The sequence below is a fragment of the Colossoma macropomum genome, unplaced genomic scaffold (assembly GCF_904425465.1).
Source record: "Colossoma macropomum unplaced genomic scaffold, Colossoma_macropomum, whole genome shotgun sequence".
Classification (NCBI taxonomy): Eukaryota; Metazoa; Chordata; class Actinopteri; order Characiformes; family Serrasalmidae; genus Colossoma; species Colossoma macropomum.
The window spans coordinates 12,361,682-12,387,117 of record NW_023494794.1 but is presented as its reverse complement, the minus strand read 5'-3'; the positions used below and the strand labels follow the sequence as shown (position 1 = coordinate 12,387,117).

Below are 25,436 nucleotides of genomic sequence, written 5' to 3'. Positions count from 1 at the left end.
AGGGCCTGAGCCCAAACCCTGAAAAACAGCCCTCGACTGTTATCCCTCTTTCACCAAACTTAACTGTTGCACTATGCATTCCGGTAGGTAGCATTTTCCTGGTATCTGCCAAACCCAGATTTGTCTATTGGACAAATTTGTCTGGCTTTCTGTGGCAATGCCACATTTAAAGTCACTGAGCTCTTCGGTGCAACCCATTCTACTACCATGTTGATTGCATGGCTATGTGCTTGATTTTATAATCTTGTTAGCAATGGATATCACAGAAACAACCAAACTCAAAAATTAGGAAGGATGTTTATATCACTCTCAAAGGCACAATATGAAAATTACCATTTAATTGTAAGGGATGAGGAGAGAAAATGGTCATGTACCATGACTGTTTTTAGTATACAAACCCACATAAACGTCACAAGTGAGGCTGGGTGGGGGTGGGGGTGAAGATAAAATACAAGACTAATACAGAATATGGGCCCTTTAATGTTAAATGGTATGCTGCAGCTATCTTGTGTATATCAGCGTCTTATTAAAGTGTTCTGAAAGTGGGGAAGTGTTGTGTATTGGTAGCATAAGTTTACAAATTTACAGGTAAGATTTACCAAAGGTCCTCGGATTTTATAGTGGAAATAAACCAGTGATTAATATTCCTTTACAAAGTTTTTTTTAAATAGATATGAAAAATATGGTGGACAAAATGGTGGGTAAAATGCTCAATATGTGTTGCTGTAAGGCGAGATTCCGGGAACGGGCGAAGAGTTCACAGGAATCGGGAATCGTGAACAAAAATATACTGAACAAGGGCGAGCCCATGCTAAACCAATCTACTGTGACACCCACGTGTCAGCGATTCCACCGATATAGTGAGGTGGGAGTCGCCCTCTAGCGGTTGTGGGAGTAAAGTTGCAGTGGGCGGTGGATCAAGTTCTCTCATCTCAGGTATCTTTCCGCCTTTGTAACACTTAACTGCTGCCAGGTGTCCTCTTTCACTCGTTCGTTGGGTTTTCTCTGTACACACACGTTTCCACTCACCCCTTTATTTCCCTTTCAGTCGAGCTTGTCATCGGGAAGATCATCCGGACAGATATATCCAGACTTGATAATGGAGTTGTTGATATAAACACGGAGAATGAACTTTATATTAGTTTGTGGCTTCTGAAAGGCACCTCAGGCTGTAACTTAGCCGCGCGTCCGGCGTTTCTCTATTTGCTTACAGCAGTGGGTAGCATTTGTAGCATTCATGACTGAGAGGCATTCAAAAACAACTCTCAGTGACGTGTAAAGTGTTCAGCTAATACAGTTTTTGTTGTCTGTATTTGAAAAAAAATGGCATCTTTCCTGGAGCTGATGTCATTCTACTTTCGTTTAGGCTACTGATGTTAGCAGTCGTTGACTGAGGTAAGTGGCAACTGACTGCAGTTCTTGGTGCCTTGCAGAATTTATTTTAGACCTGCTGGGCTCCTCTAATGGGTCATCTGCTTATATTTAAAAAAATAAGTATTTTTTCAAATGTTGTAATGCTGTTGTATGGCTGTATCTCGAGTGGCTCCCTACTCACTATATAATGAACTACATAAGCCAGAAAATGATGGCTTCTGAACCCAAACAGTGCACAATGTCTTATCTGGGAACTATTTGGGATTTATTTGGCTTTTATTAATTTAAAGGGGAATTCCGCCAAATTTTAAAAATATTTGCATAATTCAATGTAAACAGAATCATTCAGAGGGTACAGACTGGTTTGATGTAAAATAATAGTTACTGCGTTACTGCCCTGGATTTTTTTCCAGGGGTCACAGTGTCTACAACGCAAATATAGTATTTTATTTTTTTTTTTACAAAACCAGCAGTGAACCTGAGTTGTATATGTAATGGTGATAATGGTAAATAAAATAAAAAAGTTTGGGGTGCATTTTGCCTTATAACACCCTGCGCGTACCTCTCCACCCTTAAAGTTTTAGGCCAAAACCTTATCTCAAAACTATTGTAAAGCAGTATCTCAGGCATCATGCCGTGCATTCAATGTATGTGTTATCATTTTATGTAATGACTTTTTGTGAGGTAGTTTTTAGAGGCATTAAATTAGAGGAGCCTTTCACCACTATTATGAACAATTCTGACTTTGCAGGTTTCTCTAGAACGGCACACTCTGAGTGACTGTTTACATATTAACAGTTTAACCCGATTTCTCATAGGTTTATATATCATTGCTGTAATAAAAAAGTCTATGTACATATTTTTGAAGGTTTTTGAAACAATTTGACAATACCAGCTGCAAGTGACACTGTGATACAATGTCCTGTCCAACAGACCAAAATGATCCAAAATGACATAGAATAAGTCATAGTCTACATAGACATAGACAATTTTAGAATGTTTTTTTTCCTTCTGCTGTAACGTCACCATTCTGGAGATACAAGGTTTTGTTTCCGACAGCAGCTGTATGTGTGTTCTTTGTGTAGTATCCCTTTCTGTCATGCTGGTTGGTTATTTATAACAGAATGGCTCAGCATAAAGACAACAGCTAGTCAGCCAGTTGCAAGTGTTTTGCGCAATGATATCAGTGGGCCAGGGTCTGACTCTCAGTTCCCTAGAAAAACTGGAAGTGTAAAATAAAGAGAACCCTTGTGAGTGTTGAGGCCAGGGGATGCCAGCTCAGGACATTGAAGGCATCTAAGATTAACCTTGAGCTGTGTTGTTATACAACACATACCACACCGCTGACTGTTGTGAGATTGGCCAATGACAGGACATCTGAAATCACGCAAGGAACGTTGTGGTATGTCAAGAAAAGTTCAGTGACTGCTCTGTAACTGATGGGCGTCAACTTTCTGTCATTCTTTGATAGCTGTTGGCTGAGGTATTGGTTTGTCATTCTAACTGAGTGGCTGTACCCTACAGGAAGCAGTGAGGTGAGCACCAGCAGGAAATGAAGGAGAGAATGGACCCGGATGTGGGTTAAATGATGTGAGTAGAGAGAAGTATAAGAGAATGAGGCATTGCCTTCACTCTGTCAGTTTATATGTTATAAAGAATCTATAACGATAAGCTCCTCTCTCCCTACCAGTGCCAAAAGGTGCTTACAAGAATTTTAATCTCGCCAGTAAGACAAACTGTTCAGACGCACACCCTCAATCCAGCACCATGTCTCTTAATCTTCCCCTACCACCCTCTCTTTTTCTCTCTCCCTCTCTCTATGTAGTGGTTTATTTGTGGCCAGGAAGTGTAACTGTGTCTCAGTGACGCCTGTGCAGAAAGTCATTGCAAAGCACATCCGCTGTGCACCTCTTAAAGTGAAGTTGAGAAAGGGCGTTTGGTTATGGCCGGTAACTAAAAGAGAGTTCTATGAAGGTAAGTCCAAGTCCAGTTTTTTGTTCATTTTGATATTATTCATAACCGAAGTAGTCATAGCTTGTAGTATATAACAAACGGCTAAGTGGTGGCTGGTCGTCTTGAAACATGTGCTGGGGATGGGCCAAAAAATCGAATTTGATCTGGCAGCCATGTTGACTTCACTTTTAAAATAATTTTTTTTAAAAGTCATAATACAGATCTTGTTGACCAAATAGGAATGAACAGAAAATAAAAACAAAAGTGGGACTTCAGCTTTTAAATGTTTGTCATTGCCTTGTGCTCTTAGCCAGTGGTTTAATCAATGTTTTTCTGCTGACAAACAGTGTATATTAAAGTGTTATAAAGTTCCTTGTTTAGCAGTTGGTCGATTGATCTACCGTTTAAATGTTGTATTTTCAGATTTACTCATAGCACTCACTCTAGAGCAGGTGTGATATATGTCTGTGATAGCACCACTTCAGAAGTTGCTAACCATATGTTTTTTCAGTGTGGGAGTTGCCAGTAATTTTGACTGAGATGGAGGCTCCACTTACAGTCATCACTGAGAGCTGAACTTTTCATCTTTCTTCATTGTTTCTACTTTGTTGCCTGAGGATCTGAGATTCCAGACCATGGAGAGGAATCTCATTCTTCCGGCTCAGCCACCCTATCAGGAAACTGATGTCTTTGAGGCAGAGAAACCTCAGCCCTATTTGGAGGCCAAGCGGTACATAGAGAGGATAGAGGAGGAAAACAAGAGATGCCAAGAAGAAAAACGCACAGACAGAACACATGAACCACCTGAGGGTCCAGAACCTTTAGAACATGGGGTTTCCCTGACAATGTACCCCATTAGGGTGCCCAGCATGCATTTAAGTTGTGCCACAGTGCAATGGGACATGCCACAGACTCCTACAGAAGACCCAGTCTCAGACATAGCCTCTGTGGATGAGCTTAACTCTAGTGGAGCCAGCTTGGACTGGACTGTTAATCCGTTGTCCTCTGACATGCCTTCCCTGAGCCAGGAGGATATGATTGACTTTATACCAGAGGAGGAGACTGGACAGATAGACACTGATGCAGAATTGCAGCACGCACCAGCTGTAGAAAACAAAGTCAACTCCTGCCAGGTATGTAACAGCCAAACAGGAAGAACTGTGCGGTTTGGCTTCTAGAACACTGCCTCTTAATATGAATGTGTGGGTGTGAATTTAGAGATGAATCCAGAGTTCATTTTTCTTTACTAAGTACTTTACTAAATTTGTTAAATTCCATCATCAGCACACCTGAAGTAATTTAATTAAGGACTGACTGGCTATACGAGGTAGTGGATGGTAACTGTAAATGCTGGACTTTCTTGAAGACAGCTTTGGTAATGGTTAAGCTGATACACACACATAACATCACAATGTATTGTTAATTTGTCTGTATTTATTCTATGTTAGTGTTATAAATATTTACTGCCAGATCTACATATAATTTTGTCGGATGCCAAACACAAATTTCTGGACTGGCAATTTTGTGGTCTCTATTTGTAACTTTACTTATTACCTCGTAGCGTTTAAATGTATAAAATGAGTATCATACTCCAGAAAATTTCATTTTCTCTAGCAATCCTACTACAGTACTATGCAAAAGTTAGGGATCACCCTTATTTTATTCAATTTCCACTCAAACCAGCCATTGAGTACAAGTTAAATTCAAAGGAAAGTAAATTAAAGACAGCAGTTCAAAAAATTATTAACAGATGCAGAGAAAATTGGAAAAAAAACAACTGTGCAAGACCTGGTAAACCACCAAAAGACCAAAACCACCGTCTGATAAACCGTATCTAAAGCTTTCATCTTTGAGAGAGAGGAGAAATTAAGCTCCACTCTTGCTTCAAATCTGAAAATATCTATAGGTGTTTTTGTCCATCCTTCCACTGTGAGAGGACAGCTCAGCGCTATGGGTCTGGAAGGATGTGTAATTGTCAAGCCTTCACTGAGCAATCAAAATGGACAGAAAAGATTTGCAAATTGAGCAGAACAGAATAATGGACTGGCCACCCCAGAGTCCAGCCCTCGACATCACTGAGTGTGTTTGGGATTATTTAGATCGTCAGAAGCAAAATATTGCAAGTAACTATGAAAACAATATGGAAAAATTATCCCTGCAGAAAGCAAGTCTCCTGAAAAGACTGCAAGCTGTAATAAAGACAAAGAGTGGACACACTAAATATTTTTAAAAATTTTCTGTTGAATATAGGTTTTTTCCCCCCTTATTTTTGCTGATAAATGAATATTTTTTACTTAATGGCCATTTTGACTTAAAATTAAATGAATGAAGTGTTGTGTATGATGTTTGCACAATATTGTTATCAGCTTTGAAGGTAGAGTGTATAATTTTTTCACAGTCACATTAGTAATTTAGCCCATAATTTTGTTTTGTCTGTGCTGGTTCAGTAAGTTTACTTGCTAGTTGACAGAGTCACAGTCACAGTTTGCAATGTTAGTCGCTGTTAGAGTTTATGCTTGTTATTACTCTCACAGACATGTGATGTGCAGGCCATAGATGAGAACGGATGTGCGACACCATCAAACAAGGAAGGCCAAGGGACATTGAAAGGTAGCACTTCTCCTGTGAATGATATATTCCGTAATATCATTTGTTAGAAGTTATCATTCTTTCATCCTTTCTCTGACATCATGTTTTCAGTACTGACATTTCATATCATGGCCATAGTGACATGGCTGTAAAATTTGAATATTGGCTCTTTATAGCAGCACACCTCACTCTGCAGGCAGAATATGACTTCCTGTTTTATTTATGTTTAGGTGGAGGCCTAGATGCACCTACTGTAATTTTCCATTTGCACCTCCACTAAGATGTGTAGGTCATGGTTACCGGACTATTTAGCCATTTAATGAGGGCTCTGAGCATAATAGCACCTCAGAAGAAGCGCCAACATTCAAATCTTCTCAAATGAGTCACTGGGAAATGTTTTAAATGACCAGAAAGCACTGAAATAAAAGTATATTCCTCTACTATCTTTTAGACACCTCCCAGACATCAGAGACTATTGTGGATAGTGATTCGGTGAAATCTGAGAACAATATAGATGGAAAAGAAAGCTCTGTCTGCATGGAGGTGTTGGAGACCCAGCTGGGCCTTCAGAGTTCAGAAGTTCTAGAAGAAGAAGAGGACACAGTGCAGGACTTTTTGACTGGGCCAGAGCCAGCACTTGGAGATGCACGTAAAGAGAATGAGAGCATGGGGGTCTACACAGGGGATGGGAATGAAAAAAGCAGTGACAACAAAATTGGTATGTGTCTAATGGTGATATTGCATTACACTGGAAACATGGTTTGTCAGTTCAACATAAAAAATCACTTAAAGCAATTAAACTTGTTTTTATGAAAGTCAAATAAATACCTTTTAATGAAACAATGCCAAGCAAAATAAATAGGTTAGATGACAAAAGCAATATTTTACATCAATTCAAATCCAATTCAATCCTGTTCCACTTTTCACAGAAGGTGAAGAGCATCAAAATTCTACATACCAGTCAAGTACAAGTGGCCAAGTACAGGAAGATGCACAACAAAGTGTGGAGCCTGACCTAATAGAAGAATCAGGTCAAACACATCTGCCCAGTGTTGTAGACCCACCAGAACCAGCAGAGCCACCACCCATTTGTCCCTGTGATGTTAGCCAGATAGTAGAGCCAAAGCAAGAGACAGAGGTATCACAAGCAGAACAATCAGAACAGTCAGAGACAACAGGATATTCAGAAAAGGCACAGGTCATGTTTATTGCAACACTGGATATGATTAGTGATGAGGCTGTGCAACTAGAGCAATTACAACATGCAGAAAAGATGCAAGGGTCAGCGTGGGCAGACAAGCAAGAGGAAGCAACATGTGAAGAGCAAACATTAAGCTCAATGGATGCTGAACTTACTGGACATGAAGAACAACTCGAATGTTCAACAAGGTCAGAACTCGTAGAATGTTTAGATGAGGTGAGACACTCTGAAGAGTCAAAACAGGAAATTTCTGTTGATGAGGAACTCTCAGAAGAGTCAAAGAAATCTGAATGTTCCACTGAGACAGAACCCTCAGCGCAATCAGAAGGTTCCAAGGAGATGCAACACTCTGATCAGTCAGAACATTCAGAATGTTCCACTGAGGCAGAACCTTCTGAACAGTCAGCTCAGTCAGAAATTTCCAGTGAGACACAACACTCTGAACAGTCAAAACAATCAGAATGTCCCATCGAGACAGAATCCTCACCACTCTCAGACCTAGAGAATGGAGAACAAACACAGCAAGCCAACCAACTAGATCAGCCACAACAGACTGAAAGACAAAACTGTATTGAGTCTAAACAGCAGAATGAGGACAAAGAGCAGTCAGAGTGTGCAGGCCAGACAGAACAGTCATTAGCAGAGCATACACATGGAGCCCAAGAACAACTGGAGGGACAGATGCTGGAGTCTGTAGCACTTGTGGTTCCCTATGAGAATGGCAGAGTGGAGGTTGTGGACAGGGAGGAGGCCCGTAAACTAGCTGAAAGACTGTACAAACTTGAAAATGTTCAGCGGACGGATGTGGTGCGACATCTGGACAAAGAGTGAGTAACTGCTGAGCACAGTTTTACTGTATTACTAAAACCACCCCTTACCACATTTTTTCTTTCACATTAGCAATGAGTTCAGTCGTGCTGTCGGGGAGGAGTACCTGAAGTTCTTTGACTTCACTGACCAAAGTTTGGACGAAGCTCTTCGGTGAGATCATCTGGCTTCAGATTCAGCTTAATTAAAATGGGATGTAATGTAAATGTAGTCATAAATGCTTCCATTTTCAAGTATTTGAATTGCCTCCCCATTTTCCTCTGACGTTGTGCCCAATCCTGCTCCTAGGTCATTTTTGAAAGAGGTGGTTCTGATTGGTGAGACTCAAGAGAGGGAGCGAGTGTTGGAACGCTTCTCCAGCCGTTACCAGCAGTGCAACCCTCACTCATTCTCTTCGCCGGGATCTGTTCTCACACTCACCTGTGCTGTAATGCTTCTCAACACAGACCTACATGGACAGGCAAGTTTGGCTATATAGCTGGAACAGACAATCTAAAGGCCATGCCGTAGAATGCCATAGAGCACAACCAGAGCACAACCTTTCAGTGGATGGTTTATAAATATGTATAGATATAAGGTATATAAAAGTATAAAGGTATAGAACCCTTACCATATGTGAAGGTTCTTTAAACCTTTTAAAAGGTTCTTTATACTCACAAATCTATTTCAAGCATGGTTCTTTAGGGAACCACGAGTAGTTCTCCTGTGACATCACTCAAAGAACCTAAGAAACTTTGGTCTACATAAGTTGGAAAAATGTTTGTCTTCCTTTTCATCAGAATGTTGGCAAAGCCATGTCTATGACTGACTTTGTTTCCAATTTGGATGGGATGAATGAAGGAGAAAATTTCAACAAAGACTTGCTGAAGGTAAGAGGAATACTTCAAATTATTTTAAACTTCCAAGGTGTATTTATTACATTTTATATTGACTTCTGAACTAAACTGTAATTTTGAGTGAGTTAAATACATACATTTAAATTTATGTATACATCATTTAATGTACTATGCAAATTAATTCCAGTTCAAGTTTACTTACTTTTCACTGTCAAGAAAAAAACAAAGGTCTCCAACACTAAGTATATATCAAATCCATCAGTTTTTAATTTGTCCACTCTACTTTTGTGAACCTTACTGACAGTTCAACTTTTCCAGCCTTTCAGTTTTTAAACCAGTGAGTTACAGTCCTCCCAACGAAGCTGATCCCAAAAGTATCACTGGGTTTATGCGTACCCTTCAAATAACACTCACAAGCAACTACCCAAGCTCACCTCAGCTGCCTTGCAAATTTCTTTCTCATGTGCATCTAACGTGGCTAAAGGAAATATTTCTGAAGAGATTAGATTTAAACTAATCAACTTGTATAAGGAAAGGGAAGTCAAATGAAAATAAGTGAAAAATTTACTAAGATACAGAGAAAATGGGACTCCTAGCAACCATGACCTAGTATACCACCAAAACTGTCCCCATGTACCTGAGAGTACGTAAAGTACTTAAAGCTTTCATCAATGAGAGCAGAAAATCAAGCTTAGCTCTTGCTTTAGACCTGAAAAACTTCACAGGTATTTCTGTTCATCCTTCCACTGTGAGAAGACAGGATGTAGCTGTCAGAAAGCTCCTACTGGGAAAAGGAAATAGACAAAAAAGAAAATGTGCACTAAAACACTGAAACTGGACATCTGAGAAATACAATAAGGTTTTATAGACTAAGGAGTCAAAATGTATAATTGGGATGACTTGCATTGTAAAAAGCAGAAAATGTAATCAACTTCTAAGACTGAACTTTGGAGGTGTAGAAAAATATCATTGCAAATATCTTTAGAAAACTAAAAGTAAGTCTCATGAGAAGAATGGGTGCTGTAATAAAGGCAAAGGGTGGACACACTAAATACTGAAAAATGTGATGTTATATTTAGTTATTAGTTGGCTTCTGTGTAATTTTCTGTTAAGCATATGTTTTCTACTTTCCTGTCGTTGAAAATGGCCATTTTGGCTAGAAATGGAAAAAGGTCTCTGATATTTGTATTGTATGTTGGTTTCTAGTGACTGTTTTTATTCTTTCCTGAAGTCAGTTGTTTTTGTTTGCAGTTTTTGCTATGAGCAGGAGCTTTGGATTATTGATTAAACTAATATTTTCCCCTTATTATTATTTTTTTTTCAAAATCTCTTTCAGACTCTTTACCACTCAATCAAGAATCACCCACTTGAGTGGGCAGTGTGAGTGCATTTTTGCCGTTTTTGTCTTTGACTTCCTGGAGTAGGCCCACATATTGCCGCTTCTGTTTTCACCTGTAACCTTTTCTTTTCATTTGTCTTTCCTTCTAGAGAGGAGAAGGAACTGGTGAAATCTATGATCTTGGAGCAGGACTCCGAACTGGATGGTTCTCTGCGTTCAAAGAGTAATCCCTTCCAGGATATTGCTCATGACAAGAAGGCAACTGTGTTTCAGAAAGGCTTCCTGAAGCGCAAGGCGCATGCTGACATAGATGGAAAGCGCAGTAAGTGAACAAGATATATATGTATAGTTGGTAAGCAGGGTCCGACACAGATTACTGATTAATTGTTAAAAAATGTGATCTTGAAACTAATCCAAAGGATTACTAGATTACTGTCTTACGTAATCTGATTACTTTCTGTTGCTTTTGGATTATTTGTCTTCTTTTTAAGTCATATAGAGAGGAAGGAGAAAAAAATCAGCAAGACATTTTTTTTCTAACACAAAGTAAACAGGAAAAAATGCACAATTAATACAAACAAAATAGGTGATGTATTATTGTACTCACTTTAGTTTATAAATTTCAAATTTTTCTTCAATAATTTGGTGTAGTGGTTTAGATGTTCAAGTAAAATGTAGTTTCTAATGAATAAAAATAAATATTGTAATGTTTTGCACCCTCAGCTTTACATTCCCATTTTTTAACCTATCCTTAAAACTGCATTCATGGAAAGGACATGGACTTCATTTAGCTGTGTAGATTTTTCTGTCGATATCGGCCAATATGAACCTGAACGCCTGTATGCTACCATTCTCGGAAAGCTTTTCATCAATTTTTTATTTAAATACACAGTTATAACAAGAAAACAGACAAACATCACTCCCATTTCGACAGAAGCGACATAATCTGTGGGGAAAAAAGTGAAATTTATCACATGAAAGAAAGAGAAATTTAGCTTAACTTGGAGCCATCTGTTATAAGTTACCATTGTTGCCATAGCAAACACATTGTTTGTTGTGAGGGTTTTTTTTATTTTTTATGAGAGTTTATTTTAACGAAAGAGTAGAAAACCTCATGGCAAAATCTGCATTTACCAGACAAATGTAGCTCATAGAGATAAACATAGGTTTTAATGTAATCCTGCTAGCAATCACCTTATTTTTAGGTTTGCATTTAATCACTGTCTTTAAGTGCTACAGAATACAGTTGCCTTTTTTTAACGATCACGTAACACTGTTATGTTGTTCTGTTACTACCCAAGGTAACAAACACAAATCAGAACATTTCTGTACTGTGCACCTTTCCTTTGGTAGTATGTTAGCTTTATTAAGTAATTCTTAATTGCTTGGTTGTGACGTGGTAACATTTTTCTTTTACCTGTATGGCAGTTCCGTGGGGTAAGAGAAGTTGGAAGACTTTTTATGCAGTGCTGAAAGGGATGGTGCTTTACCTACAGAAGGTATGGATGTTTTTCTAATTTATAGAATAATGTTTTGTGTAGTAAAGGCATTATACTAGAGTATTAGTGTAATTTTGTGGCAACAGTGTTAACTCTCTATTTCAGGACGAATACAGAAAGGACTGGCAGAGCTCTGAGGAGGTGCTCAGTGTTCATCACGCTCTGGCAGAGAGAGCAGAAGACTACACCAAGAGACCGCATGTATTCCGCCTTCAGACTGCAGACTGGAGGGTCTTCCTCTTTGAAGCAGCGTAAGTGTGTTGGCTTGTACAGTATCTCCTACACTTTCGTCCACTGTCTGGAGTGCTTATGTTGAGCATCACATTCCCCCATATCGTCTCCTTTAGGTCAACAGAACAGATGAACTCATGGATCGGCCGAATCAACTTGGTGTCTGCTCTGTACTCCTCGCCTCCTTTTCCAGCTGCTGTGGGCTCTCAGAGGAAGTTCTGCAGACCCATCCTACCTGCAACTCAGTCTACACTCACTCTGGTATGCAACTCATTTATCACCTTACAGACTTAAATGTGATGTGATGCGTGTTGTTTTTTATTTTTTCCTCTAAGGTCCACTTATGACATTTGTGTTGTTTTAATTACAAAAAGCTGTCTTAATATTTTGGATTATGCCTTATTTAAAAAGTAGTCTGGGCTGAAACGCTCCTTATAGCTTCAGTGTGAACGAGTGGGGCTAAACTGTTTGTCATGACATCACAAAAACAATGAATTCAAACAGGCTCATATGTAAACAGTACAGACTGGAGAGTGAATGGTGCATTCTAAAACTTTTAACAGTGACTAGTGGTTCGATATTAGAAAAGACTGCTGGTCTAACTAAGCTTTGATCATGTGAACAGCATGGCTTGTGGTCCAACAAAGGTTGACCTAGCCCATGTCATCTAGGCAGATACCGGCTGGACTATTTGAAATAAATTTAGATGCGTACGTGCTTTGGTCGTTCCACTGACGAAAACACTGAGGTTTTGTGATATTTTGCGGCTTTTTCTGCAGTACTGCTAGTGTGATGACAGCTTAATGAGTCACGAAAGGGACACACTTATGTCTAGAGAAAGAGACCTCCCTCATGTTAAACATTTAGTCATAAATAGACAAAAGAAAACAGGATTGCTGATACCTTTAAATGGCAGGAAACTCATGTAGATGAACTTATTTGTGTCATGAAGGGGACGTTTCACATTGTAAAGGCAGGCTATTCTGGCGTGCATGTAACACCACTATAAATTGACTAATCTTTTTTACAGATCTTGTAAACGTCTTGGCTCTGTCCAGTTTCAGACTAACTACGAATTTACTCGGGCTATTGTGTGCATGTAAATATAGTTTTTACTACATCACACTCTTTTATTTAAAAAAGGTGAAGAAAATATGGTTTTCTATGACATGGGCCCTGAAGCTTTAAATGTATTCTTTTAACATTAGTATTTATAGTGTTGACTAGCTGTCAATATTCTTACAGTTTTCTAAGTCTTCTAGACTTCTTGTGAAAGTTACTGGTTAATTTGAGTCTTTAGCTCTTTCTTTCCATAGACGAAGTGAAACTAGAGATGAGGAAATTCTGAAAGTGTTACAATGCTTGTTTGTGTGTCACAAATAACCTGTTATGTTTACAAATAGGAGAAGCAGCTGCAGTCTCACGCTGCCATGCTACAGTCCTTTCAGGAGGACCTGAGTGCACTACAGCAGGGGGCGCCAGAGGGCCGCAAAGCCAAAGCTAGAGAGCTGGAGGAATACAGACTGAGAGAGGAGTACCTACAGCATGAGGTTTGTGTGGAATGTGTGTGTTTGTCAGTACACAGTTAAATACATAGTGATCCTTTTTGAAGAGACACATCAGAAGCACCTGCACTTTAGAGAAGTAGTTTTGGGGGGAAAATATAATTTACGTACTTTTCCTCTTACCCCAAATGAAGTCGATCGGCCAAGATGTGTTTTTCCCTAGTTTTGTTAAGAGGCTACTAGAGGTAACAAGTGATTGAAGCTACACCCCACTAACTAACACTGTGCAAACTGCATGCCAAAATCACACATTTCCCCTAAATTATGTGGCTTTGTAAACCCTCAACTGCAGAAATTATGAAATGCACATTCATTTTTAATGATATTTCTGATTGAAAATGCCATAATTATCAGAAATATTTTTAAAATTTCGAAAAATAAAATATTTTTAACAGTGTACTTGTTTTTGTTGCCACATTTGTTGCAACAGCACACAACAGTGGAGCTGCATTCTGAAATGCATGCAGTGGGAGTAAAGCGTAGGACATGTTCATCATCAAGGCATGAGAAAACATGCCAAATTCGTATTCTGTATGTTTCAAGAATATAGAAAGGAATGTGAAAACAATTATATATTGATAAAACTGTCCACTTGGAATGTAAAAAAAAGACTGTGTGGAAAAAGCAGTTTCCTGTGTATCCAAAAGAAGTGCATTCTCTAACTTCCACTGAATGCACTGCAGATTGCAGTTCTGTTGTCGCCTCCTTTTGCTGTGCAGCAATTAAATATCCTCATTTTTTCATAAAACACTGAAACTGCTGACACAGATTGTGTCAAGTATTTGTACATAAATATTGGCTAATACACACACTTTGAAAGGCCTGGCTTCACCATGTAATGTGTGGGTGGGTGTATATGTGTGTGTGGGTGTATGTATGTGTTTGTGTTTGTGTGTGTGTGTGTGTGTGTGTGTGTGTGTGTGTGTGTGTGTGTGTGTGTGTGTGTGTGAAGAAGTACAGATTGCAACAGCAAAGTTAGATAAAAGGATGCCATGTTTCTCAGAAAGCCTTCAGTTTAATATAAAATGACTTTTATATTACAGCCAGACACAAAAGTTATTGTTGCCATTTGGCAACACCATGCAGTAAAGGGTTAACTTTTCTCTAATAGACCTGCTGATGTCGTTCATGAAACGTTACAGAAAAATGCATAAAAATGGATAAAAGAAAGTCTGTTTTAGATTACTTAACAACTTTGCATGATTTAATAATTAGGCTTACATTTTACAAGATACAGACTGGTGGGTAACATCATTGAGTATAAGCTTCCATTAGCTATGTTAGCCTCAGCTCCAGTGCAAATCTAAAGAAGTAAATCATAGACACCATACATATCTTGGCTGGTTGAATACATTTGGAATAATGGAGAATTTGGTTGAATTTGAGTTTTTACGACATAATCCTTTTCACACATTTTTGTGAAACTATCCTTTTACACATTACACTTTCTTAAACCTAAATGCAATATGTGAAGGCCCAGTAACTTCGTCATTTAGATGTCACACTCTGCTCTTTCTTTCTTCACAGAGATGTCGTTATGAGGCTTATCTTCAAATGCTAGAGGTCTGGCAGAGACTCGGAAATTCCTCCGCCTCTGAAATGGCAGGTGGGATGGACCTCTCTCTTTTTGACCAAGAACTGTGGAGAGGAACGGCTTTAGAAGAGGAGGACGATGATGAGTTGGATGGAGGGATGAAGAGATCTCATTCCAGTCCATCTCTTGAACTGGAGGTGGCTCCTCCGCCTGTGGTGAAAGTACGGCGCAACATCTCAGAGAGACGAACTTACCGTAAGATAGTTATTCCACGACGTAACAGGGAGGTATGAGACAGTACAGTGTTGATGAAACAGACTGTAACAGTACATTCCAGAATGTTACAGTATCAGTGCTTTAATCCTGTAAAACATCTTTAATAGCAGGAATCCCTTCATTTTGTGTTGCTCTCTATGCACAGATAATTATAGCAGAATGTGTTAATAACTAACCTCTGTAAGCTGAAGCAGTAGTGTGCGTTCTTGTGAACAGTTTTCCTGGAGATAGAACATTAGTTACTGAACCAGTGCTTTTAGTCATCCAGTCCTGTTTGAATAAAATAGCAGAACTCTGAAAAAAAGATTAAGTACAAATGAGCACTTTTCACAATACCACATTCTCAAGACCGTCAAGGGTATAGTCTCTCTCAAACACCCTCAAATTAAATATTGCTGAATTTTTTTTCTCAGTCTGGTGTCCACTGTCTAATCCAGAGATATTTAGAGAACCAACATCATCGGAAAAAAATCAATTTTGCTTGCCTTTATTTGAATAAAATAGCTTGATGTAGATTGTGAACACTGTTTCAAGATGTACCATTCGCTCTCCCATTCAAATATGAAAACTAAGCTACCAAAAAAGCCTGTTTTGAATTAATTGTTCAAGTAATGTCATGAAAACCAATACATTTACATAAAGGAAGCTTGTCATAGTTAAACTAAGCCTACACTTAACTCCACCCACTGACACTTAAGCAGTGTTTCAAAGAAGCCAATTAGAACAGAGCATATTTACATATTAGTTTTAAATGTCCATGATGATAACAGGTTGCACAACTGCTTAAGGGGTAAAGACAAGTTGGAAAAGTGTCACTTAAAAAAAAAAAAGATTTCTGGCATTTATTGGTAAATAAACCCACATAAACATTTGAAATGGACCTAGAAGGAAAAACCATACAATGTAGGATATGTTACCTTTTAAATTTAGACCTTGAAATAAAATCATAAGTTACTTGAACAGTTAATGTAAGTGGTTGGCCACTTTTTCTACTACTAAAACTACTTGTCCCTAAATGGCTCTTGGAAATGCAGTTTTAGGAAAAAAAAACTTTAATTTGGTGTAAAATCTTCATGTAGAGGTTCTTTAAACTTTAAAAAGGTTCTTCATAGTATTATATCTTATTTACAAAACCAGTTCTTTAAAGAACCACCCCCCGGGTAAAAAGAGTTTAATCAATAGAGGGTGAAAAATCTTTCATACACGGACTTGATCACTCTGGATTCTAAGCACTGATACTGTCCACAAGACGGGGATCTTGGACAGGTAATCAAATTAGGCCTTTAGCAAGGGCCATTGCTCCAGGTGTTCTATAGAAATACTGTATATCACCTTCATGACACCACAACAATTTTAGCCCAGCATAACAGGTGCCCTTATTGGCCCCTGATCTGAACTGCTATAATATTTTAACAGTTGCTAGTTTTTAAAAAGCTGAAATGCACTCAGGAAGCTGTGAGATCTCAATGAATTGTGGAAATGACACATTTGCAGCTTGTGGACTGTTAGGAAAAACGTTTTTGTACCTTCTTTAAATGTCATGTTTTGCACATTTTTTGTCACTTTTACTATAACAGAAATAAATTAATTTAAAAACTATGTTGAATATTATTTGCTACATGAAATCTCCCTTTAAAAAAAACCTTTCTGTATTCTGCATTGTGCCCATTTGAAGATAAATCTAGCCCATTATTAGGGCTGCATGATATGGCCAAAATTATCATATTGTGATTTATATTGCCATGCATTGTAATTTCAGTGTACCTTATTTGATGAACACAGTGTTAAACCCTTAATGCAACATGATTAAAGACTGGAATGGATTATTTTTGGCAAAAGTTGTGTTGGATCGTATTCATTTCATTAAATTCAGTAAAACAACCACATAAACACACAGCTGAGATTTTAAAGTGCACAACAAACAGATTCAGTGATTAGTTTACAGCATCAGTATGGCAAAGGTAAGCATTGTGATAATTAACAAATGAAATCCTGTGCAGCTGTAGGTGCTGTATTTGTTATTGTGAGTTCTGTAGTCATGTGCGTTTCTTTGAAAGAGCAATAAAGTGAAAAATACTCTTGCAGCTTGATTTATCGGACCATTATGTGTTGAAATGGAAAGAACGACCTTTTTCTAGGAACAAAAACAAAACCGAAAACATAAACATTCAAGTGTGCCAAAACAGAAACATCTATTTGAAATCTCTGGTTAATGATGTCATTTTTGGTTCCATGTAGCGCACAACTTGCACTGTAAAAAGGAGAACAGGTCAGAAGACGTATTCAGGTCAGAAAAGTGTTTTCGAGGTTTGAATTTAAGTAAAATATTGCTTTTCTTCATCTAACTCATTTATTTTGCTTTGCATTGTTTCCTTCAAAGTACTTATTTGAGCTGAATAAAACCAATTAAGTTGTTTTTACCACAGAATAGGTTAAACTGACAAACTATTTTTTGCAGCGTACCAAAAATTTGACCTAATTCATCATTTGTCTATTAAATATTATCATTTACTGATAATTATTAACTAATTTACTACTATTATTTATCCTCTAGACTCTGTGGTTCAGTTCCATAGCCTACACATATATATGTATATATATATATATTCCAAATTCTTACATATTAAATCCTCATTCATTAAAGGCAGATGAAGATGATTATAAAAGCTGCCTCCAATTATTTGTTTGGTCAAAACATTAGGAATCAACGGTGATACTGGATTCAAATCAGTATTGGCAGATATTTACCAAAAATGATATATCAGACAGATGTTTAGATTTGACTGACACTTTGACTGATACGTTGTTCTTCAGAAAAGCAGAATGTTTAGGTGATGTTGGGCTACTGTGCTTAAGTGTCTATTATATTCATTTTAGAGCTTTGTAACCCTACACTCTTAAAAAATAGAGGTGTTTGAAAGGGTTCTTTGTGTGATGCCATGGAATAACTACTTTGGTTCTTCATACTCACAAATCTCCTTTTTTTTTATAAACATGGTTCTTTAGGGACCAAAAAATGGTTCTTCTGTGGCAAAAACAAAATATGTCATCTTTTTCAAGAGTAAAGAATAATAAATGACATATTTCTCTGTAATGTTAATCCAGGTAGATGTAGTTCCAGTTGTTACATTTTATAAATACTATGTATTGGTGTTGTGGATATGTACATGAAAAATATTACATACCAGCATGGCCTTAATTTTATGGTGCATCCCTACAAAACATTATTTGTTGTAGTTTTGAGATAAGGCTTTGGTCTTATTATTTATTTTTCTATTTATGGTGGAGATCTACATGTAGGACGTTGTAAGGCAAGATAGTTCCCAAAGAGAACATTTTTCAGATTTTCCACAATTTTACCATTATCAATATCAATAATACATATAAAAACTCAGAGAACGTGTAGATTCACTCGTCATTTAAGATGCTAAATAAAATGGCTAGGCCTGCATTGTAGACATCGCAACCCCTGGCTCTGGTCACCACTGCTGTACAGAAATAATATTTCTCGACAAAGAACTATTTTACATCAAACCACTCTGAATTACTTTGTTGACATCTTGACAATTGAACCATAAAGAAATGTTGAAAAATTGGTGGAATTCCCCTTTAAGAACTATGCGGTGTATCCCTCATGAGAGGTGGTCTGTTTTTAGGCAGGCCATAGATAGGCAATGTGACAAACTGCTTTGTATCTTTTTAATAGCAGTCCCTAAGAAGAAACTAAGTAACACAGGCTTTTCTTAAATCTGATATATTTTCTTTGCTGTGACAGCAGGGCCAGGATCAAATAGGTTTTTGTGGATGTCACTGTAATATGTGAAAGGATCCACTGTATGTCCAGGGAAGAGACTCATATCCTTTCATTTGACTGACAACCTGCCATTAGGATCTGATGCTTTAGATGCTGCCTTGTTTAATTGAAGGAATGATTGATTGTACCTGTAGGCTGTGGCATTGTTCAGGATGTGTCAGGACGATAAAGATCTCAGGGCTCAATATCAGATAAGCTAAATGCAGGCTGTTGATGTATAAACACATCTTGAGGAAAGGCACCATCACGTCCTCAATGAGTCAGAAAATGACTCCTGAAGATAAATATACGCACTTCTGGTTTTACTCTCTGATGAGTAAACACAAACACTAATTGAAGCATAAATACAAAGTTAATAATTGACATAGTATGGCAAGCTACTAGACTGTAAACACAACTGCTGTAGGATGCTGAAATATTCTGAAGCACAGGAGGGTTCGAAAAATAAGGATAAACGCAGCATTCTGAACATTCCATGTCAAAATACAGAATCACAACTGATGTCATTAAAAGCTCATTAAGAAACAAAGCTCATTACAACTGGCATTCACAATTATCACTCATCCTGATTAAAAAGTGCTTTTTTTCTACACCTCGGCTATGTTCATGCTTGTGTTTAGCCTATATGAAGTGGTCCTACAGTAGAAGCAGCCTCCTCACTGTGGTCTTAGCATAAGGTCATGACCAAGGCTCTATGCAGGACCTGCGAAGCGTGACTGCTCCGCTGCCTCTGAGTGCCATCTGACTGCTCTTCTCCACTCATATAGTGGCCATGACTGTGGAAGAGGCCAACACGGCCTTGTGTGATTGCAGGGAGTCTGGGCCGGTGCTAAGCCTATGAGGGCCCTGTTTTTGTTCACCCTAGTCTGCTTGGCTGAAGAGCTTTGTGGTAGCCTGTCAGGCCTGGTTGAGTAATTAAAAAGGCAAGCAGAGGTTTGCCTTCATTAAGGGCCTTGGCCAGCACTTAGCCACTGCAAACAAGCTCCACTGACATTCTTTTGCGCTACCTCTACCTCTCTGGCTCCCGGCTAATCTGCCCGTCTTGAAAAATTCCTAACGATGGCTTCTACAGGGATGAGCAAACTAACATGGGGTAAAATGTAACATGGATATTTTATGTAATATTTATAGTTTATAGTTAAGTGGGTTCCAGTAGAACGTACTTTTAGTCATGTTCTTGCAACCCCATAGCTACGTCATCCACGAATTTTGACTAGGATCAGACAGATATCTCTCCAGTTTCTCCCTGAAGACTTTGTTTAATATCATAAAAGCGACTTTTTTCATCGTAAATGTTTTTAATTTACTGATATTCACAACTATAATATTTCAGTATCTTGGAGTCTGTAATATAGCAAATCTCACCGAGCAGGCCAGGCTAGTCACTGCAGGGTTAGTGGTAAAGCAGACTTATAAATGTCTCCCAAAACAATGGGACATGTCCATATGTGCCCCATACACATTAAAAAAAAAAACGTTTGTATGCACAGATTCATCAAGAACATACTAAAAATGCTGTGTAAGTAACATACACTTCAATTATATTGGGCTAATATTTGCTGTTTGACCCACTCTCTTTTCTCTAATAAATTTTTGTTTTGATGTATTTAGGTTGGAATGGTTCAAACTACTTAGATTTCTATTGAATTAATTCCATTTTGTGTTTTTCCAATTTACTAGACTTTTTAAAGACTTGGTGTTTGCACTTGGGTGTTTGCACTTGCTATACTTTCAATTGAATTGTTTACAAACCATAGGAACTGGAAATTAAGTTTATGTTTTCATTTGTAGCAGAGATGAGCAGTTTGACTGTAAAAAACAACCATTAATCTTGCTCAAATATTTTTAAAATCATTAAACAAAAAGCAAACTGTATTGTGCCCTGCTGTCCCCAACCTTGCTTTACTGCTGCCTACATTCGTCTTTTTGTTATTCGGTCATAATTTTCTCTTGTGAAGCTGACTCGGGTACACAAAAGTTGCCAAAACTGAACTGTATGCTCAGGGATGAGGTGAAAAAAAAAATACAAACACTGGAAAAATGTATTCAGTATATGGAAATGAATCATCTGTAATCAGTTCACATTTGATTTTGAAAAGGCAGTATGTAGAATAGCTTTACAATACTTTCATATGTTCATACTTAAGCATGAGCACACTGAAATGTGATGTGCCAGTTTATTGGCAATACTGTGCAAAAGTCAGAGAACACCCTTTGTTTATTTAATTTGCAGTTAAAACAGCCATTATAATAATTCATTTTCCTAAAGAAGAGGAAAGTTAAAGAAAAAAAGTGAAAAAACAGGAGTTTCCAAAACTGAGTTCAAAAATGATCAAAAGATACAGAGAAAGTGGGTTCCTAACAACCATCTGATCACCAAAACTGTTACAGTCAGATAAACAGTATTAAAAGATTTTAGGGGAACATCTATGGGAAAGAATGGACAGAACACTTGTGTTTTTCCCATTTGAAAAACGGCTGTTCTGTCCATCCTTCCACTGTGAGAAGAAATCTCAACGTGCAAGTCTAAAAGGATGTGTAGCTTTAAACAAGCCGTTACTGAGGAAATGAAAAAGGAAGTAGATAAAAAAGAAAAGTGAACATCGCAAAGCTACCCATTTTATAGTCAAATTTGTGAGATGGTGTTGCTGGGATATGGTGAATTGTTTATAGAAAATATTTATAAAATATTTTTTACATTTAAGGAAAATAATAATATGACAACTCACAAAGACACAGAGAATATGAGTATATGGCTTTTATGTGGGTCGCCTAGAACACTTTCCAAAAAATGCTGAGTTTTTGAGACAGGCTGCAGTCCTGCTCAGGGGATAGTGGGTGCAGAAGTGGACTGAAGCACATAATAAAAAGAAGTTGAGAATTTTCAAGTTCATTCATGAAGAGCAATTTTTTAATTAAACATTAACAGAACTGCTTCTTGCCAATCAGTAACAGTGAGGAAGAGTGTGAATTAATTAAAAATAAACAGATTTTTTCCCCATCTGCCTCATCAAGATGTATTCTGAATACTGTAACTGTATTCTGAATACATTACTTTTTTAAGTACTGTAACAGAATATGTCACTGAACACATTTAGGACAATGTATTCAGCATTCAGCCATCAGTACTTTAGTATTTTGCACACTTGTGTATGCTTCTGCATGCCCCCCTTTTTGTTTCAGTTGTGAAGGGCCTCTATGACTCCCCTGCCACACATTCTCCATCTGGTACTGACGACCGGAACATTTTATGAGTTACTTTTTATCTTTAGCCATAGGTAATCCCTTTCTGCATACATTCACTATTTGGGCTATTTTCTAGTCCACAACCATTCCCTTGGTTGATTTTTTGTCTGTTGGTCATCTGACTTGATAACTGGACATGAGAGAGTTTACATATACCAAACTCATACCTTTAGAAAGTGTTTTAAATTTTTAAATAAACATGCTGTGCATGTAAATAAAACAGAATGCAATGATGTGCACATCTTTTAAATGTTGAAACTGAAAAATTTCATTATTTTTTTTTAAATATATGCCCATTTTTAATTGATGCGAGCAACATGTTTAAAAAAAAGTTGGGACAGAGGCAACAAAAGTCTGGTAAAGTTGTGTAATGCTAAAAAACCTGGTAGAACATCTCACAACTAATTAGGTTAATTGTCAACAGGCCAGGTATCATGATTTGGTATAAAAAGAGCATCATAGAGAGGCTGAGTCTTTCAGGTAAAGAAAGCCATTCAGATTGTTTTGATGTGAAATGAATTTTCTAGAGAAACTTACCAAATCAGAATTGTTCACAGTGGTGATGAAAGGAACTAGACATCCGAAAATTTTAATTCCTATAAAAGTTACCTCACAGAAAGTTATTACATGAAAGTTTGTTTTATGAGTTTTTAAGATAAAGTCTGGTGGGGAGGTGCATGCAGGCTGCCATAAGGCAAAATTCCAGAAGATGTGTAGTCCGCAAAGAAAACTTATTTTTCCAGAAGACAGGTGTGGCTTCACTGATCATTTTGGATAGTAAACGAAATGGCTATATTTCTCTTATCACCAACTCTGTAATGAAATCTGAGTAGGTACGTTTCTCCACAATGCACCATTTCACATCAAACCACCCTGAATCACTGTTTACATCTTGACAATTCAATTATTATTATTGAAAAATCAGTGGAATTCCTGGAACATCTCTAACACTACAAGTGCTCTCAGGATTTCTAATAGACTTGCTCCTTTGGCGTCCACTTGACTTTCGGGTCTTTCATACCTCTTGCCTGTGCTCCAAAACACAAACCATGGAGAGAACTTGGACTGAACATGATCTGCTCAGTTTACATTTTTAGTTCCTTTTTTCATTGAACTCCATTTTATTTGCTAAGCAGACAGTCTAACCCACTTGTTTGTGATGCTAGCTCCAGAATACCTCTTTTCATAGCCAGACCTCTAGCAGTCACAGTGAAGCAGTTTACATGAAGTGCCTGCTTTGCTCAGGGGCATCACAGCTCCTGACCCGAGATTGCCCTCGCCACTTGGCTACCCTTCTTCCACTGACAACATTGCCTGGAGTGAGCTCCAGTGCGTCACAGACGTACCCGACACAGACACCACACTGTGTTTTGCTTTGTTCCTGGAGAGACAGGTCGAATTGAAAGCATCCTGCAGACACAGTCTATAGTGTAGAGACATTAGCATGCCTGGAAGGAACATAGTAAAGGCACTTTATGTGAACGAAGTATGCCATGATAAAGTCTCATGTATACAGATAGATGGCTCACTTATTGCAACTAGGGATGCAGTACAGCTTTCTAAAATGTGGATAAACTCTACAGCACTATCATAATAACAAAGTTTGGCTTTTGTATTTATCAGAGGTGGGTAGAGTAGCCTAAACCCATTACAAAGTAAAAATATTGCTGCTTCAATAAAATTATGACAAGGACAATAATTAGTTTTCCTAAAAACAACTACAGTAGAAATACAAACTATTCATAGAACTACAAACCTCAATTTCAAAAACGTTAAGATAGCATGTGTAATGCAAAAACAGAAAGCAGATTTGCAAATCCACTTTGACCTGAGATTTTTCATGATTTCAAGATATTTCATGTTTGACCTTATCAACATCACTGTTTTTGTAAATATACATTCCTCAACAAGCAATTACGAGGATTTTACATATTTCACCCTCTACAGCGTATAATATCATCAAAAGATTCAGGGAATCTGGAGAAATCTCTGTGTGTTAAGGGCCAAAAAACACAACTGAATGTTTGTGACCTTTGGTCTCTTAAACCACTGCATTAAAAACTGTCATACTTCTGTGATAGATATCACCACATCGGCTCAGGAATACTTTGACAAACAGTTGTCAATTAACACCGCTTGCTACTGCATCCAGAATTGCAAGTTAAAACTGTGCTATGCACAATAGAAGTCATATGTCAATGTCCAGAAATGCTGCCGACTTCTCTGGGCTTGAGCTGATCTGAAATTGACTGATGCACCATAGAAACGTGTATTGACGAGTGAGTATAGACAAGTAAACCTTTCAGACTGTTTATAGAAACAATGGCTGTTGTGTTGTTAAGCCAAAGAAGAAAAGGATCATCCAGATTATTACCAGTGTAAAGTGCAGGATATGTTATGGTATGTAAGTGTATTAGTGAGTAAACGGCACATCTTTGAAGGCACAATTAGTGCTGAAAGATATTTACATTTTAGAGCAATATATGCTGCCTTTTAGACAACTAGCACAGGCAAGCAGCACATTCTGAATGTAAAACAGAATTGACTAACCTTGCTTTCTGTTTTTATTAGCATTTCACAAACTGTCTCAACTTTTTTGGTTTGCAATTTTGACGTAAAATAAAAAGAACCTCAAAAGTCAGTTTTGTGAGCAACAGCAAAGCAAGTACTGAAACAACAGAATGAAACATAAATAAGAAAATAGTAACTAAATGTTAATGGCCATAATGTTACTGAGTGCAAACAAAAGTATTATAATTTGAAAATACTCAAAGTACAGATTCATCAAAATTGTATTTGACTAGCTGAGTAAATGTAACCAGCTACTACTCACCTTTGGTAATTACTTGGAAATGTATATAAGGTGGGCAGATTAATGAAAAAAATATCTTAAAAGGACTAACAGTAATGAAAGTAAATCACATTTACATATCCACTCATTGCACTACATCACAGGCTCCCAACCCTGATCCTGAAGAACCTCTGTCCTACATATTGTAGTGTTTCCCCTGCTCTAACACATCTAGCTCACCTCAGGAAGGGCTTGTTAATTAGTGGCATCAGGCATGTTGAAAGATTGTAAATTGTGCAATGCAGTGGCACTCAAAGACCAGGATAGAGAACTGCTGCTCTTCATTGTTGTATGAGAGCT

At 37.8% G+C, this 25,436-nt stretch overlaps 1 protein-coding gene across 3 annotated transcripts; it reads left to right on the top strand.

Moving 5' to 3' along the window:
* The first annotated feature begins 1,265 nt into the window (after positions 1-1,265).
* LOC118814546 (PH and SEC7 domain-containing protein 2) lies at positions 1,266-16,077 on the top strand. Of its 3 annotated transcripts, none has more exons than XM_036580195.1 (17): positions 1,266-1,395; positions 2,899-2,964; positions 3,200-3,348; positions 3,839-4,460; positions 5,862-5,937; positions 6,368-6,634; positions 6,846-7,944; positions 8,018-8,098; positions 8,234-8,405; positions 8,725-8,814; positions 10,118-10,161; positions 10,270-10,442; positions 11,549-11,619; positions 11,725-11,870; positions 11,967-12,111; positions 13,254-13,400; positions 14,943-16,077. In XM_036580195.1, the coding sequence occupies exons 4-17, from the start codon at positions 3,963-3,965 to the stop codon at positions 15,240-15,242; spliced, it is 3,309 nt and encodes a 1,102-aa protein (XP_036436088.1). In that variant the 5' UTR covers positions 1,266-1,395; positions 2,899-2,964; positions 3,200-3,348; positions 3,839-3,962; the 3' UTR covers positions 15,243-16,077. The 3 variants fall into 3 exon arrangements, with proteins under 3 accessions (XP_036436088.1, XP_036436086.1, XP_036436087.1); XM_036580193.1 differs by lacking the exon at positions 1,266-1,395 and adding an exon at positions 2,636-2,776 and having other exon boundaries at positions 14,943-15,242; XM_036580194.1 differs by lacking the exons at positions 1,266-1,395; positions 2,899-2,964 and adding an exon at positions 2,999-3,073 and having other exon boundaries at positions 14,943-15,242.
* The last annotated feature ends 9,359 nt before the right edge of the window (positions 16,078-25,436 follow it).

What these genes read in the sequence shown, in the direction of transcription:
- LOC118814546 (XM_036580195.1), top strand. Translation starts at nt 3,963, where the DNA reads ATGGAGAGGAATCTCATTCTTCCGGCTCAGCCACCCTATCAGGAAACT. An exon ending in AGTTTGGACGAAGCTCTTCG is followed by an intron (nt 8,099 to 8,233) that starts GTGAGATCATCT and finishes TCCTGCTCCTAG; the next exon opens with GTCATTTTTGAAAGAGGTGG. An exon ending in TCAACAAAGACTTGCTGAAG is followed by an intron (nt 8,815 to 10,117) that starts GTAAGAGGAATA and finishes AATCTCTTTCAG; the next exon opens with ACTCTTTACCACTCAATCAA.